An 18665-nucleotide genomic window follows, 5' to 3' on the forward strand; every position below is an offset into this window, starting at 1 on the left:
CACAAGGAAACGATGTGACTGTTCGTCAGTCTATCATCCGCTGCTGGAATTAATTTTGTTATATGGAAAAGGTTGGATTCTTTCTTCTTGTGTCCTGTATCGACTTCATAGATTGAGTTAGATTTTCTTTTTATGATTTTGTACGGTCCGATTCTTATTTCATCCAGCTTTTTCCTATTGAGGCGGTTCCCATTTTCCACATACACTAAATCTCCAGTATTTAATATAATTTCTTGCCTGTGTCTGTTGTATCGTTCTGCATTTTGATCATGGGACTTCTTGGTGTTCTGTAAAGCTAATTTTCGATCTCTTTCTAGGTCTTCCTTTGTACCCTTTGTCTTTAATTCTGGTGGCAAAATATCGACACTTTCGCCCTCCATCAAGTACTTGGGAGTGAAGCCAGTGACGGTGTGTTCTGTTTCATTGTATCTTCTCACACATTCTTGAGCGATGGCTGTCCATGCTTTTTTTTTGTTGTTCTCATTTACTTTGCATCTTATTTTATTTACCAGAGTCTGGTTTAGTCTTTCATTGAGGCCATTCGAAAATGGGGCATCTACTGCAGTAAAAATCAACTTTATTTTGTTCTCCTCTAGAAAATTTTTAAATTGTTTAGAATTAATGCCAGGATGTTGGTCTGATAATATTGTGTCTATATCATTACTTTCTGTGATTTTTGTAACTAGTTTTATGAAGTCAGTGGCGTTTTAGTTTTTTGACGTTAGTATGTAAGCATATCTTGTAAAGTGATCAACTAATAGATGCAAATACTTTTTCGTTGATCGCGATCCTCCAAATCCTCCAATGGTATCAATGGACATGATTTGAAATGGGTAAGTGGCTGGACCTAGATGTGATAGATGCCCATATTTTGTTTTATTTCTCGACTTGTTTTTCTTACATATAGAACAATTATCACACTCTTTTTTTATATTCATTATCATATTTCTCGCAGAATAAAATGGGGTTATCTTGTTAATCATTTGCGATCTTCCCAAGTGACAGTAAGTCTCATGTATATCTTTTATTAATATTTTACTTAGATTTTCAGACAATACTATTTTATTTCTACTTTTTAATTTTTTATAATAAATGTCATTTTTTAATATAAATTTTCTTTTCTTTTCCTGTAATTCCATGTTCTGGTTTTGGTCATTTTTTATGTCTTCCAGACTTACTAGATTTATGACTTTCAGAATATCATCTGTATTATCATCAAATTCTAAAACTGGATTTCTGCTTAGGCAGTCAGCTTCCTGATTCGATATTCCCGGATTGTATTTTATTTTGAAATCATATTGTGATAGGTAATAAGTTAAATCCCCCAATTCTTCATCTGTTCTAGATTTTACATTTAAGTTTTCCAAAGGTTTGTGGTCTGTGTATACAGTGAATTGTTTTCCAAATAACCAGTGTTGCCAATATTTCACTGCTTCTTTAATTGCTAAGCATTCAAGATATATTGCTTTTTTCTTTTTTTGAGCATCATTCAGTTTTCTTGAAAAATATGCTACTGGTTTATAATTCTTATTTTCATCTTCTTGCTTCAGTACAGCTCCAATTTCATTGATACAAGCATCAGTATAAATTTTGATTGGAATATTGGGGTCAAAAATTTTTAGTACTGGTTCCGAACAAAGTAATGTTTTAATTTTCTCAAATGATTCTTGACAATCTTTTGACCAAACAAAACTTACATTTTTCCTCAGTAGATTGTGTAATGGGTTTGAGATTTGTGCCAAGCTTGGTATAAATTTATGGTGATAGTTGATTTTCCCAAGAAATTGTCTTATATTTTTCCTTGTTTCCGGAACTGGAAAATTTTTCACTGCGATTAGGTAATCTTTCAGTGGTCTTACTGAGTTCTTTTCAATAATATGACCCAAGTGTTTTGCATAATTTTTAGCAAATGAGCATTTTGAAAATTTTAGTCTAAATCCCTCATTGTGAATTGCTTCTAATAGTCTTGATAGATGCTGTATATGCTGACTAAAATCTTGTGAAAAAACTAATATATCATCTATGAAAGATGCTACAAAATCATTAAGTTTGTATTTTCTTATTATATTATTCAATATTCGTTGGAAAATTGCTGGTGCTGTTTTTAATCCAAAAGGGAGACAGGACCACTGAAAATGGCCCTCTTGTGTTACAAATGCTGTTTTAGGTCTATCTTGAATCCTTAGGGGAATTGACCAAAATGCAGAATTTATATCTAATGTTGTAAAGTACTCACAGTTTACACTTTTTACTATCAAATCCTCTATAAGTGGAAATGGCTGTGACTGAGGAGTAATAATTTTATTTATATCTCTGAAGTCTATACACATTCTGGTTTTTTTATTTTCTTCTTTCTTAAATGCCAGAGTAACTGGAGCAGCAAAAGGGCTGTATGATTCTTCAATAAGCCCCTTTTCCAGTAATTTTACCACTTGATTCTCTATTTCTTTTCTATCTTCGAATGTGCATCTGTAAGGACGTTTATAACAGTATTTTTCTTCCATTAGATCTATGTGAGCTTCATATTCTTTAACAGTACCGATATCATATTTGTCTTTAGCAAATACTGACTTGTATTTCTTCAATAATTTGTCGATTTCAGACTGTTTATACACATCTAAATGATTTACTATAATTTTAAATTCATCAGTATTTAGATGTTCGTTGAAATTTACTTCATGTTTCCTAAGATTGTTTGTTTTTACTTCTATGTCACCTGATAACACAGGAATACTGACATTTGTGTTATTGTCAACCTCTTTATTTAAGTTAATTTCATTTTTCTGTGTTTGGAAATCTTTGTTTTGCAAGATCCTTAGATCTTCAGTCTGGGTCAACTTAAAGTTTTCAATACAGTCTAAGCCAATCAAAAAATCATAATTAAAGTTGTCACTGTCTACGATAAACACTTTCATAGTTTTCTCAATATTGTAAATTTTTACTTTTAAAGTTATCATACCTTTTGTTTTTCCTGCACCATTAATAGTTTTCAAGCTTATTCCTTGTAAATTATCTGTGTTTTCTTGTTTAATTTTTAATAATTTTGCATTCATCAATGACACATTTGATCCCGAGTCATAAATACCGGTGGTTTCTAAAGTGTCATTTAGTACTAGCTTGATTTTTATTAATGGTGGTACTTTAAGTTTTTTGGATCCTCTGTATTTAATTCCACCTCTAGTTCTGAATTGTTCACAGATTTTAATGGTCCCATCTTGTTATTTTTGTCTTCTTTTTCTCTAAACCAGCAATTTGTTTCAGAATGAAAACGTTTACCTTTGTTTGCCTTTACACATATTTGACATGGCTCTTTTTCTTCACCTTTTTTCAGTTTAGAATCAGAAAAGGTTTTCCCTTTTTTTTCATAACTATATTTTTTTACAAGATGTTCCAATTTACTTATTTCATTGAACAGATCTTGAGTTTCTTGAAGTGTTTCTCTGTCAATGTTGTCTGATACAAAGTTTGGTAAACCGATAGTAATAAGGTCAATAAGCGTTGCAGTATCCATGGATTTTCTAATTTGAAGTAGTAATTTTTCTTTTTTTAGAGCATACTCCAGCAAAGATCCAGATTGATATTTGAAATTAAAGGCATATCTAATAGGAGACCAACCTTTGTTCCCGAACGTTTCAATAAATATTTTTTTCCAGTTGTTCCATTCTGATTCTATTGAGTATTTTAAAATCATTGAAGTGTACCAGTCAGCACTACATTTTTCCAGGAAAAACTTCAAGATTTCAATTTTTCTCCTATCTTCTATCACTGTACAGCGCACACATTCTTTTTCAAATAAATTAATCCATTGGTTAGCGTTGGAGGTTTTTTCATCAAATTTATCAATCATGAAATCTGTAGCGATTTTATTTAAGTTTTTAACTTCAGAAATTTGTTCTTTAGATTCTAGAACTTTTTCTAGCAACTTCTTAATTGTATCTTCTGAGGTGCTTGTGGTAGGTGTTTCAGTTATTTTTTCTGAAATTTCCTCTAAATAAAAATTTTCAAATAATAAGTTATTGTCTTCATCAAAATAGACCTTTTTCAAATTTTCTGTTAAGGTTATCCAGACTTTCCTGAATTGATTCCTTTTTACCAATGTGTTTTTTATTCTGATATACACCTGTGAGGTTATTAATTCTTTTTGGAAAGTCGTTGGTTGGTATTCATCTGGTATTGCAAAAGAACGACCGTCTAGCGTGCCGATTGAGGTTAGGCACAATATCGTTGTTTTTCCATCTGACGCCCCTCGCATTTTAAAATCAAACCTTAGTTTGTCCATTTTCTTGAAGTATAATTAATGTTGTTTTGTAATAATCTTAATAATTGTACTTCTACTCCACTTTTAAAATAAAACTCAAGTTGGATTCTGAAATAAAAACAGTTTATTTTAGTATTACAATCACAACTTCTACAGTTAGCTAAGATATCAATACAATGTTACTTACCTGAAATAAAAACAGAAAACAACATTAAAAGTTTTTACTCCAGGTAATGTACGGTAGTTTGTTCAAGTTTTAATAATATCCTTAATAAAATGCACAATTATTGTAGTCGTAAATTCACGTACTTATTAGGTTAGAATTTTCAATATCACAGAGCCCATAGAATCAGTAATCACAGAGTATGTTATAATGTATGATGACGATAGGCAACTCCCTCTATAACACTGGTGGTAATGGCGGCAGATTCAAATTGAAGTAAATGAGAGATGTCATTTTCTTTATATATATATATACCGAGACAATCTCTTGAAACTATGCATACCATGCGCATGCGCCAAATAATTCAATTTCATTGGTCGCTGAAATCGTCCCGCGGCGATGTTTTCGCCTGCTGAGCATGGCGCCAACGTAAACGAAATGAAACAGAAGCTGTAAATCTCTCGCGCGTAAAGCCGTGGATTGAGGTTATGTTGCCGTTTACTTTTACGTAGCGTGAATTGTCACAGAAGAATAGTATCTTACAGCAATACCGTGGTCGATATCGGAAAATATTCAACCTATGCAATAAATAATTCAACGGAAGAGCAAATATCAAATGATACAGAAATTGGATGTTATTTATTGGAAGAAAAAATCTGAAATTCAATGCGAAATGTCATTACCAAGTGGAAGTCTGGACAATCAGAGGTAGGTAAGTAAAAACAACGTTTCTTGTGAACAGATTCTTTATTTACATCAAATTAAAAATACGTCTCATTAACGATTTAGGTATTGTGCATTTTATTGGAAACTAGTTGTATCCGAAAATACCAAAAGATCCTGCTTGATAATTATTGTCAGAGCGGGAATGAATTTGTAAGGCATAGAAGCATGTAGGTAAATTTCTAATTACGTGATCGTTGACTATTACAATATTTTAACACGGATTCAATGATGAAATCCGTTTTTTTTCCAGCAGGTTCGAAGTTTAAACTTTGATTAACACGAGGAAAATGATGCCTTACCTGATGGTCAAAACGTTCAGGTGGCAAGGATCCTGGTTTCTCGAGCGGTGCAATCATTATAACCATCGAACCTGATTGTTCCGTCAGACATCAGGTTCCAGAGTAAATTTCATCAGGCCATCGCCACCTTCTTAACATCAGTTGAGGCAAAATTGAAGAGCGGGATATACTACAGATCATAATGGCTGAATATCCCATCATTTCACATCGATCGAGCCAATAGCGATAAGTTAGTTAGTCAACCGTTGCTGCCAATTCATTCAACCAAGAAATCATTCTGTGCACCATTGTAATTCAAGCATTATTATTGACCAGCATTGTTTTTCAAACTTTATGCCATTTAATTTGGTATCTTATTTTGACGCTTACTTTCACTCTCTTTGGCATTAAATTCGGATAAACAGTTTTTCAAGTCCTCAATTAGATTGTAGGGTTGAATTTTGTGAGGCAAACTGAATCAATCTAAATCTAGAATTGTGAAATAACTTCAGTTAAAAATGTCTTTAAATATAATCTTAGTTGACGGTGTCATCAGGCTAGCTAGTTGCACGATAACTTATAACCAAATTCAATTTCACACTCTTTATAGGGTCCTACGCTAAGACTGAAAGCTTGTTAATCTCTATTCACCGTAATTATTTCTGCGTTTTATGTTAGCATTGTCTGGAGCAAAAGAAATCTCATTTTGAGATTGGAAATGGAATCTGAAACACAGAAGTTATTCAGTAGCACGAATTGAAAACCAAAAATTTTTTCATGGTTCCTGTAACAAAGGGACTCCTTCCACATATCCTTGTTACAAGGTGATGTTCGGAGGACTATGCACAAGATATTGTATCGGATAACATTATTTGGAAAAAAATCTTAATGAACTTCGTTAAAAATCAGATATTCATTTATTTTGATGGAACAAGGGATACAATCTTGAATCTGATAAGTCAATATCCTCGTGATAATGTTCTGACATTACTATAAAACATGATTGTCCTTGAAGCTAATTGTGACGTTAGGGCGCATTTTGAGAAAGTCGATTTTCAACTTGTGTCACAGGATGTGATCTACGTTCCTGAGTTCTGCGCTTCAGATAAGATTTTCTTTGTTTCGAACCGCACTAACGTGAAATACAAAATCATTTTAATAAATCTAATATTACTTGAATTTTTTATTTGAGTATTAGGTTCCCTTCATTTATTTAATCGAACATCATTGAAAATTTGCGAAATGAACTCTGATAATCATTGGAGAATTTTTAACAGTAGTAGCAATAATTCATTAATCGGAAAAAATACATTGACTACCGACTATTTGTAAATTTTGTTGAACTACTTTCGAGAAAAAACAGATTCACAGTTCTATTACAGATAGTGAAATATTTAAATTTCTTGAACGCTCGGCTTAATGTCTTATTTTCAGAAGTGATAAAATTCAATATTACCACCTGAAATCACAAGAGAGTGAGAAAGTTTCTCAGTTGCTTGGAAGTGGCGATGATCTTTGTACGTGTGATGAATTGAATAGCCAGATAACAGTAAACATTAGAGATGTAATTATTTTGGCCGTATCACCTGTTGAAAGAAATAAATTTCATTGTTATTTCTAATGTAAGAAATAATGAAAGTGATCAAATAAAGTGTTCCCACCTACCTGCTGCGTTTCTAATTTCTTCCAAGCACCCAACATTCAAACAGATTTCTCATTTCAGTCGAATGAAGCAAATTTTCGAAGAGCATTAGCATCATCTTTCCGAGTCACTACCTCGACTGTTCGAGATTATAACCTCAAAAATTTGTATGAACTACGTCGCCGCCAGAAACAGAGTTTGACAGCAGAAACTCGGAGTGGCCAGCCTGCCCGAGCAGCCGATAAAACTTGCGCATGTGCATTGTATGTATAGTTTCAAGAGATTGTCCCGGCATATATATATGTCGGAGAATGGCCAGATAACACTCGCGAACTTTGTGTTTTGCGTGTGGAACACATGATTAACCACCTTTTTATTCTTTTACAAGATAAAAACGGAACTTAACTTATTGAACAAAGCTTTTAAAAATTCAACGTTTATAACAAGATCCAAATTGCTCAATGTTTATTCCGTTATTGATCTTTGCCGTATTTTCTCTTGAGACCGAATAGAAGAAAGCGGTGATAATCCTCCTCGTTATTCATTTCATTATCCTTGACACGGCTAATCCTGACAATCACACGTCCTCGTGTGCTGTAATACAAAAATTAAAAGATATTTAGACCGTTCGGCCAACCTGATCATATTACCATTCCAAAAATCACGATGTGCTTTAACAAATCCATAAGTTATAACAAATTCCGTACTAAATAACAAGTCCGGTGACAAACTGTTGACAACACCCCATTTCATAGAAATCATCTTCTTTCCACAAGAGCAAGAACTACAATCTTCTCAAAAGACTTGCATTCCTCTCATGAGACTTATATTTTTATCCAAACATGTAATTTCCACACACATTGCCAATTATCAATTGGGCTTCACATATGTGACCGTATGACAACGTCAAGCCGTCCATACATCAACATTTCCACACACAGTTGCCTCATGCGACAGCACCACACCATTAGCCGTTACATTGCGCCATCTCCGCTCACCGAAATGAGTAAGGTTTTTTTTTTTTTTGACTTGCAACTAATAAGCGTAATGAATGTGTGCACTAGGATCAAGCTCAAACCAAAGGGAATGACAATCATTTCCTACTCCAATATTCTGATGAATTTCTTATAACAGGTGCGCCAACAAGGATGTCACAGGTTATTAATCCAAAAATAACACATTAAATTTGTAATTTAATATCTTGAATACTCAATGACTCTTCAGAAGATTTATCAAAATCAATATCCAATTCTGAAGGTACAGAACAGTCAGGCATTGCTCGAAGACGGTCATGAGCGTATTTGTACGTTCGATTACAATTTAGAGATTTTAAAATGTACCGATCTTCGTCTAACACTTCAATAACACGAAATGGCCCTTTAAATTTTGAATTCAATTTTGTTTGATTTCTTTCGTGATTTTCAATTAAAACCTAATCCCTAACAGAAAATTTTAAAAATTTTGCCTTTCGGGCATCAAATCGCGATTTTTCAATTTGCGAGTTAATCTCAATCATATTGGCTGCTCGCTCTCTGATTTCCGATAAGTCAATTTCTTTTTCACAATCAGTAATCGGTAACAGATTCAACGGTCTAGCTACGCGACCAATCATCAATTCCAGAGGAGTAGCTTTAGTCACACTATTGACGGAACAATTCAGTGCCAGTTGAATATCTCCAAGAGAATCCTGCCAAGATCTATTATTATCAATCTCAACAGAAGTGAGCATATTTTCAAGTGTACTCATAACACGTTCGACTTGACCATTGCCTCGACTAGTACCAGTAGCAATCAAATGAAGATTAATGCAATGGGAAGCACAAAAATCACGAAAATTTTTGTTTGCAAAACATCTCCCCTGATCAGCAATCACACGAACCGGTGCTCCAAATAATGTGACGATTGATTTTAAAGCTTTTATAGCACTTACAGCATCAATAGAAAGAGTATGGTAAAGAAAAACAAACTTAGTAAAGGCATCAATAAACACAAAAACATATTCTTTAATATTACTTTTGTCACTAAGCTTTCCAGTAACATCAATATGAAGAGTATGCCAAGGAATACTCTTTGGGATTGGATGTAATTCAGCTTGAATTTTACCAGAAGTAGATTTGGAAATTCGGCAAGTAATGCAATTTTCAACAAATTTTCGGACATATTTGGACATATTAGAAAACCAATAATGTTGGTAAGCCTTCTCTAAAGTTTTATGCCATCCCAAATGAATAACTATTCATGAACATGATTTATTATAGACCACTGAAAAGCTTTAGGGATTATTGGTAAAATACGAGTGTCATTATTTCGCTGTATTTTTCTGAACAAAATTCCAGATTTAAGTTCGTATGTATTAGAAACATTTGAATCAAGCTCATCGTTTTCTAATTTAGAAATAAGATCACGAATTTCGGCATCCTTCTGCTGCTCCGCTTGTAACCAACCGTGAGAAATTTTTGAAAAATTTATACGTTTTTGCTCAACAGTTTCAACATTCAGTTTGTCATTCTCAGGTAAAGGATTTCGAGAAAAGAAATCTGCATGTGATAGATTTTTTCCTTCTCGATAAACAATATCAAAGTCGAATGACTGTAAAAATGCCCACCATCTATAAACTCTTGGGGATAAGTCAAGTTTTGCACGAGATGCCTTGAGAGAATTACAATCTGTAACTACTGTAAATTTTCTACCATGTAAATAATGCCGAAAATGCCTAATAGCATTCACAACAGCAAGTGTTTCCAATTCATACGAATGATATCGCGACTCTATTTCTGTAGTTCTTTTGCTAAAATAAGCTACAACATGGGCCTTTCCACCAACTTTTTGGATGAAAATTGCACCGTAACCAACTGAGCTAGCATCTGTATGTGATTCTATAGTAAAATTTGGATCAAAAATCATTAAAAGAGGAGAACTCGTCAGGTGAGAAACAATTTTTGTTCGAATTTCTTCAAATTCAGGTTTCCAATCAATCCTACCCTTTCCATTAGTAAGTTTATACAAAGGACAAACAAGTTTAGAAAACCCTTTTATAAATTGCCGAAAATACAAGGCAAGTCCAATAAATTGTCTAAGTTGAGTAACAGTTTGAGGCGGCGGGAGTGCAGTCAACGCGATAACCTTGCGAGGATTTGGTACGAATTTCTCCTGCCGAAACTTGATAACCAAGAAATTCTATTTTCGTTTTCAAAAATAAACATTTCTTTAGATTGACTGAAAATCCAGCTTCAGTCAAAGCCCCTAAACCAACTTCTAATTTTCGAATACCCTCAATAATTGTTTCTGATGGGATGAGAATATCATCCATATAATAAATAATAGACGTATTCACTAGATCTCCCAAAGCTTTGTTAATTGCTCGCTGAAAAACAGAAGGTGCATTTTTCAAACCAAAAGGCATTGCTAAATATTCGTACTGCCCGTCAGGAGTAACAAAAGCAGTCCGTTCAATAGAATCTGGGTGAATAGGAATTTGGTGAAAACCGCTAGCCATATCAAGAGATGTAAAATAATGAGCACCTCCTAGTCTATCTATCTGATCAGCAATAAGCGGTAACGGATATTTATCAGCCACCGTATTATTGTTAAGCTCCCGATAATCAACACACATTCGATCAGAACCATCTTTTTTTTTAACTAAAATAATGGGACTAGCAAAAGAAGAACAACTGGGTCTGATGACATTCTCTTCTTGTAATTCCTTGATTTTATCTCGCACTATTTGACGTTCAACAGTCGAAAGACGATAAGGTCGTATTTGCACGGTTCGGTTAGGATCTAGCAAACGAATTTCAAGTTGTCCGGTCGTTACTCTAGATTTAGGTGTTCCTATGACGAAAGTTGAACGAAATTTGTTTAAAACATCAACCAAGAGACGTTTGTCAAGTTCAGAAACGTCTGTTTTTATTTCGTCAAAATTAAATGAATGATAGTCTACTTCACAAACATTAACCCTCGGAATTCTTTTTAGAACTAAACTGTCAACTGTCATTTCTATTGAGTAACCAAGAGATAATATTTCTCTTCCAACAAGAGCTTCAGTACTAAGAAAATCATCATGAATCACATGAAATAAAATTTCCAGGCAATGATCATTTATAGTCACTTGTGCCAAGATTTGAATGACACTTTGAATACTGGAAGGACCGATACCGGAAAGAATGACTACAAAGTTCTGACGTTTTCCTGAAAATTTTTTAGCAATGCTTTCTTTAATCAGAGAGCATTCAGCACCGGAATCAAAACAAAATGAAAACTTCTCACCGGAATGTAGTAACTCGCCAAAAGTCGGTTGAATAGAACACGAATTAACACGACGCTCCATTTGACCTTGAGCAAGGGTATTTTGTCCAGATCCAGAAGACTTCTTGCAGCTTGTAGAAACATGTCCAACTTCTCCACATTTGAAGCACGTCACAGAAGATTTCACAGCGGTGGAGGGTATTTTCTTTGAAAGACTTCCAAAGTTGTCCGGGATGGTGCTCAATGAACGACTTCGACACTCCGATATTTTGTGTCCAAATTTTCCACAGTGAAAGCATATTAATGAAGATACATAAGTTCTCAATCGTTTGGAATCGAACGATGAGCCCTCTCTGGCTTGAGAAAAAGGAAAAGCTCTTTTTCGGTAATCAACTGCCATGAGTTCTTGTTGTAACTTCGTTCGAGAACTTATTTCCGTAGTAAGAGCCAAACGTTTTAAACGTGGATCCAACTGAGCCACATGAGAAAGAACAATCGAAACAGCAATTTCTTCGGAATTCATCAGTTGTAGTCGTGGAATAAGAACACTTAAAACTCGACTTGAATATGCAGCCATATTTTCATCTCCATTTGGCTGTCCAGAATATATCGAAAGTAACGTCGCCGCGGGAGTTTCAATAATTTCATATCGCGCGAGAAAAATGTTTTTAAATTGTTCCCAAGTCATTCCGTTAAAGCTGATTTGAGGAAACCAAGATGCAGCTGATACTTTCATAGCTTTACTCAACGCATTTACTAACTTGCTCCCTTGAAGTTCCTGTTCTTGCATACACAAGCTAGCTGTCGAGCACCAAGCTTGTGCATTGATATTTTGCTCATCGGGATTGAATAGCGGAAAAGTAACTTCATGATGAGAATCAGCGGTTGGACTTTGCATTTTTCGAATTAACTCTATCATATTTTTATTTTGATTCTCAAACAAAATTTGCCAACGATCTTCCGAAGTATCAGAATTGCGTTGAGGAGTCTCGGACGGTAATTCTGAAATGGATGGTTCCGCGTCCCTTCGATATCCCACTTCTGATGTCGGAGAATGGCCAGATAACACTCGCGAACTTTGTGTTTTGCGTGTGGAACGCATGATGAACCACCTTTTTATTCTTTTACAAGATAAAAACGGAACTTAACTTATTGAACAAAGCTTTTAAAAATTCAACGTTTATAACAAGATCCAAATTGCTCAATGTTTATTCTGTTATTGATCTTTGCCGTAGTTTCTCTGGAGACCGAATAGAAGAAAGCGGTGATAATCCTCGTCGTTATTCATTTCATTATCCTTGACATATATATTGTGACGTGGATTTTTCCCGCTCTTCGGTCACTCGGAGAGAATGACCGAGAACTTACCTCGTGCACAATAAATCGGCGTCCACAATGTACCCTGGACCTAAAACAATATCGCGAAATTTGTTGGGCGCCTGGCGTGATTAACACGCCTCGAAATCGGTAATGCGAAATACCGCGACCATATACTCGATAGCTCAGTACCGCGGAGAGGGGAGGGGTAATTTTTGGGTGGAGAGAGATGCAACACAAGTAAGCCAACGCGTGGTTTGGCCAAATCACTATAAAATTCCAATAATATATTTCTCGGCAGCGATATTACAAAAAAAAAAAATAAAAATAAAAATAATAATACTACGGCGAAAGTCGTCCTTCGCGATTCCAAATACAAATGCTTAAATTGAATCCAAAAGAAATAAGGAAGGGAGAAACAAACCAAATAATAAAAAAAACAGGTGAATAAATCTAGAAGACCTCTACGGCCTACGTGCGCTAGTCGCCGTCTTAATAATACCCTAACTCGCAAAAACCTGAAACAAGATTTGGACTCGATGCGCTGCCCGCGATCGTCCTCGACTACGACGCTAATCGTCACTTAATTATAAACCGCTAAACAAAACGTGATCTAGATCATAATCGACGCGCTAATCGCCATCGTGATTAAATCTAGGTGATGTCTTATTTCTACGGGCGCTAGTCGCCACCTTACTGATGCACAAGAATTCGTAAACTAAACCGAAAAGACGTGACTCGACGCGCTAATCGCGACCGAATTAATAACTCTAGGAAGCTTTTCTGATCGTGCGGGTGTGTAGCGTATTATGACGCATCCGAGCTCCAGTCGTAGTCACTATTTCCACAAAGTTCGCAACCCTTCCCGCTAAACCGAGCATCTACGCACAGTAACACGCGACCCCCCCCCCCCCCCCCCCCCCCCGAGAGGTGACCCTTTTTACGTACGCAGATTCGACGAGACCCCGTGCAGCGAAATTTGGCCGCACTCAATTTCGAACCGAAATTGTTCCCCACTCGAAACCGTGACTCTACGCGAGACTTTACAGGGATCCACTTGACTCTACGCGTTATCGCGAAAACTCAGGCTACGGTCATCATCAAGGAGATCGGCAAACAGATTGCGAGCGCTACTCTAACTCCAAGATTGAGTGGGCCGACCGTGTATCAGTGTGCCAATCTAACTTGCGCTCGAAATATGCCCGCAAAGAATTACAAGCGCTTACCACTTCGTAACCACCCGAGGAATTCCCCGACTCCCGTAGCAGCCACGGCACGCGATTTCTCTCTTTTCTTTGTTCTGGCTCACTAAGTTCTTTTCACCTACCACGCGACGTCGCCAGGACTCAAGTGACGAGTCCTGCAAATCGGAGCCGCAATTCGAACACGCCCCGAACATAGGCGCTATCCATAGTCAAAATTTTCCCGATCTAATTGGGGTTCTCGTTACGCAATTCTTACAATCTAGCGTATCGCTATCGTTGAATTCCGCTGTCACGGGATGTTGATTGGCTGGCCAGTCTCTGGTACCCCGTAGCTTGGCAGTGGCGTGGTGACGACTTCGCGAGGGTACCTGTCGTCAGTTGGGCGACGGAGGGGGGGGGGGGGCTACGGCTCGCCGGCCACCAACGGGAATCTCGTCCGCCCTGGATTCCCTCGCGGCAGAGCTCTCCGTTGACGCTCTCTCCGTAGCCTCGTGTGAGGCCCTCCTTTCGTCGCGATCCGCCGCGATTGCCATCCAGTAACGTGGTTCGAATTTGCTGCCGATCCCCTGTCTGAGGCCGCATTTACTCGCCACCCAAAAAAAAATAAACAAAAATCCTGAAAAGTCTTATTCGCTAGACCGGCGATGGTCCCCTCTTAGAGTCTCGGATGCGTGACTGTTGTCCTGGCGCTCTTTTTCGAAATGAGCCGCGGGCTGCTCCGCGTGCTCCCTAAGTTTATGGTCCGTCTAGAGTTCGGGGAGCCGTGTGGAACGCGCAATAAAAATGCCACGTTGCAATATATAATTAATAAATAAATAATAATTTTATTATTTATATATATATACATTGGAGTGTTTCAAAAAAACCGATTTTTTTTTTTTTAAGAACTTTGAAAAATCTTCCGAGTGTCCCTCAAAAATGACCTCGGTAAAATATGGGCTCTTGATATTGATATTTAGAGGTGGCGATTCTCAATTTTCTATTTCCCATTTAAATAACATGGGAAAGAATTTTTTAAAAATTTAGAATTTCATTGCTCGAAAACGAATCTGTCTGAAGATATGAACAAAACACATTCTTGTAGGAAATTTTGAGCTCTACAAAAAAGATCTGAATAAACATTTGCGTGAGTTTTGTAGCATTGATAAATTAATAATATCATTATTTCAAACGGTTCGATGTTTGAGGCCTGATAACTCCAAAACGACTTACTTTACGCAAATCTTTATTCAGATTTTTCTTAGTTATTTGCACGATTTTTTCATGGGAGCTCTATGGAACTTAAAGACTCGAATCAAACGGCATTCCTCCTCTCTGACCTTGTATTTTGAGGAAAAAAATAGTTTTTTACACCAAAGCAAAATCCAGTTTAATTAGGACCCTTTTCATGAACTACTATTTTAGCAAAATTTTGCATAACTTTGAAACGCTGCCAAGTCAAGAATTTTCCAAGTAGACGGCCAATCGACGGCTCAAATTTTTCGTCTAGGTATACTTTATCACTACCCACACGAATTATTCTTCATTCGTTCCTTTTTATATACGGCCTCGCAAAACCAATTGATGTCTGAAAAATCGCTGTTATAAGATGGCTGTAACTTTTTTCTATCAATTCAATATCGCTTCAAATTTTCAGGGAAAATACTTCATTCTTTCCCAAAACAACGCTGAAAATTTCCAGCTTTGAGTCGAAGTTGTTAACGAGCTGTGAATTTTCAAAATGTTCAAGTTTACCACATATTATTTCGTATTTCATGGCATGATTCAAATTCACAGCTCGTTAATGCCATGAAATACGAAATATTATGGGGAAACTTGAACATTTTGATAATTCATAGCTCGTTAACAACTTCGACTCTAAGCTGAAAATTTTCAGCGTTGTTTGGGGAAAGAATGAAGTATTTTCCCTAAAAATTTCAAGCGATTTTGAGTTGATAGAAAAAAGTTACAGCTATCTGATAATATATTATACGTATTATGTATACATACTCACACCACCGTAATTGGGTTTTTTATAATCTTATTTTATCTTAAAATTCACAGATATTATATATCCAAAGTTATTTATAGCAATATTTCCTAAGAATATGTCTAAAATCCAAAAGAAAAAAATATATTGTAATATTAAAAATCTAATTACAGATTCGAATTGTTGAGAAAAAAATAGCACAGTTCGACAGAAAAAAAAATGTACGATTATTATTAACGGAGTTATTGAGTTGTTAATTAAGCGGTGAGAACAGCCGGGCGCGCGAAGCCTTGACCCCCCCACCACGCCGCCGGGCCACCCAGCTTCATTCCGCCGACTAACGCCGCTCGACGAACGTTCAGAAATTTTTTTTTACCAGATACAACACACCTAGAGATCTGAAAAAATTCACGGTGATGCCTTGGGGTGTTGCGAGATGGCAGATTTTCTTCCCCCTCAATATTAATCACAACAACAATAAACAAAATAACACTTAAACACCGTTATCTCCGGGTCTCATCAAGATATTCATGTTTTTTTTTTAAATTACTCGTATGATGAAGTGCAAGTACAATCCATCACAATATTTACAAAAATATGAATATTCTCAGAGATATCTCTATTTGTTTGAAAGCAAAAAATTTCAAGTCGCCCAAAAATTAAGATTTTCGAGTATAAAATTAATTTTTTTTTTTTTTCACTTATGGAAAGTACTAGTGACGAACTGACTCCATGATTTTTTGGCAACCCGTGGGCCAATCACATAAGAGAGGGCAGACGATATACGGATTTTGGCTTGTCGCGGATTGTCGCTCAACTATATAACACAGCCAAAAAAGCCTTGCACGATAATTTTGAAGACACTTCATATTACCTGTACCATGAGTTTCAAAGCCACACGTTGTTTATTCATCAATTTGTAACAAGAAATGTAAAATTTTTTTCTCCACGGCATTTTGCATTTTGCTACTAAAATAGAGGAAATTGATCTCACGACAGCTTGTTTTATCGAGAATGATGAGACGAACAACTTTTGTTTGAACAGTTTTCGTGTATGACCCATAACGAAGACGTTATTTAACAGAATGTGGGGTCTCGAAAGTTTGAACAATCGTTACGGACAAACCCGGACCTACCTTTTTGGGGCATGGGTGAAAATGTGTTCGTCCGTCTCTAATGAACCTATAAAAAAATCGGCTAAGCTACGTTATTCCAGAATAGAACTTAATCTTATTCTCCTGGACTATTAGTGATGATTGACTATAGCGAGGAAGCGGGATGATTGTTAACGGTAGATTATAGTTGATTATCAATAAAGAATACTTTATGAGAGGAAGGTACAGAGTTGATACGATCTGTATCGCAAGAGAAGAGAGCGATAACTGACGATTTACAGGCGAGAATACACATTGATGATACACATACATGATTTTGAGACAGTAGATAATGAATGAGATACAGCTGATTTGTTTTGCGTCGCAGCACGAGCAAGCGGTGAGATTTTACGCAGAGACGGCAAGTAAACATTGCACGCGAGTGTGCGTCCATGCGTGAGGACGATTTTGAGTGTGCGGGAAACATTTAACTTATTCGATACTTTGCCGAAACACATCTATAGGTTTTGTTCCTTGTGTTATTTTCAAATGTTTATCTTGTCTTAATTTGAACTCTTTTATTATATCAAGTCCAATAAGGAAGTCATATTCAAAATTTTTTTGATCTATTACGTAGACGTCCATATCTTTTTCTATATTCAAATTTTTATTCTCATGTTGATCACGCCTTGTGGTCGTTTCACGCTATTGGTCGTAAGAAATGTTTCGGTATTATTCTGGGCTGACTCTTTTGGTTTTATCCTTATTATTCTTGTACTTATTAAAGAAAAGTTTGACTCAAAATCGTAAACTGCTTCTGATCCTAGAGTATTATTCAACAAAATCTTTATTGTGATTGATGGTGTGACTATTCGTTTTTTTCCTCATCAGCGTATGAATCCATCTGTCGAAACGTGTTGTTAACAACATACTTAACAACATAGTTAACAACATAGTTAACAACATAGTTAACAACATAGTTGACAACATAGTTAACAACATAGTTAACAACATAGTTAACAACATAGTTGACAACATAGTTAACAACATAGTTAACAACATAGTTAACAACATAGTTAACTACATAGTTAACTACATAGTTGACAACATAGTTAACAACATAGTTAACTACATAGTTGACAACATAGTTAACAACATAGTTAACAACATAGTTAACAACATAGTTAACTACATAGTTAACAACAGAGTTTACAACATAGTTAACAACTTAGTTAACTACATAGTTTACAACATAGTTAACAACTTAGTTAACTACATAGTTAACTACATAGTTAACAACACGTTTCGACAGATGGATTCATACGCTGATGAGGAAAAAAACGAATAGTCACACCATCAATCACAATAAAGATTTTGTTGAATAATACTCTAGGATCAGAAGCAGTTTACGATTTTGAGTCAAACTTTTCTTTAATAAGTACAAGAATAATAAGGATAAAACCAAAAGAGTCAGCCCAGAATAATACCGAAACATTTCTTACGACCAATAGCGTGAAACGACCACAAGGCGTGATCAACATGAGAATAAAAATTTGAATATAGAAAAAGATATGGACGTCTACGTAATAGATCAAAAAAATTTTGAATATGACTTCCTTATTGGACTTGATATAATAAAAGAGTTCAAATTAAGACAAGATAAACATTTGAAAATAACACAAGGAACAAAACCTATAGATGTGTTTCGGCAAAGTATCGAATAAGTTAAATGTTTCCCGCACACTCAAAATCGTCCTCACGCATGGAC

At 35.7% G+C, this 18665-nt stretch overlaps 1 protein-coding gene across 1 annotated transcript; it reads right to left on the reverse strand.

Moving 5' to 3' along the window:
• Positions 1-439: 439 nt before the first annotated feature.
• Positions 440-4727, reverse strand: LOC124309826 (uncharacterized). Its single transcript, XM_046773558.1, has 2 exons — positions 4446-4727; positions 440-4366 (listed from the first exon to the last, which is right to left on the reverse strand). The coding sequence occupies exon 2, from the start codon at positions 4277-4279 to the stop codon at positions 3128-3130; it is 1152 nt and encodes a 383-aa protein (XP_046629514.1). The 5' UTR covers positions 4280-4366; positions 4446-4727; the 3' UTR covers positions 440-3127.
• Between the last annotated feature and the right edge of the window lie 13938 nt (positions 4728-18665).

Source organism: Neodiprion virginianus, unplaced genomic scaffold (genome assembly GCF_021901495.1).
Source record: "Neodiprion virginianus isolate iyNeoVirg1 unplaced genomic scaffold, iyNeoVirg1.1 ptg000053l, whole genome shotgun sequence".
In the NCBI taxonomy this organism is placed as follows: domain Eukaryota; kingdom Metazoa; phylum Arthropoda; class Insecta; order Hymenoptera; family Diprionidae; genus Neodiprion; species Neodiprion virginianus.

What these genes read in the sequence shown, in the direction of transcription:
- LOC124309826 (XM_046773558.1), bottom strand. Translation starts at nt 4,279, where the DNA reads ATGGACAAACTAAGGTTTGATTTTAAAATGCGAGGGGCGTCAGATGGA.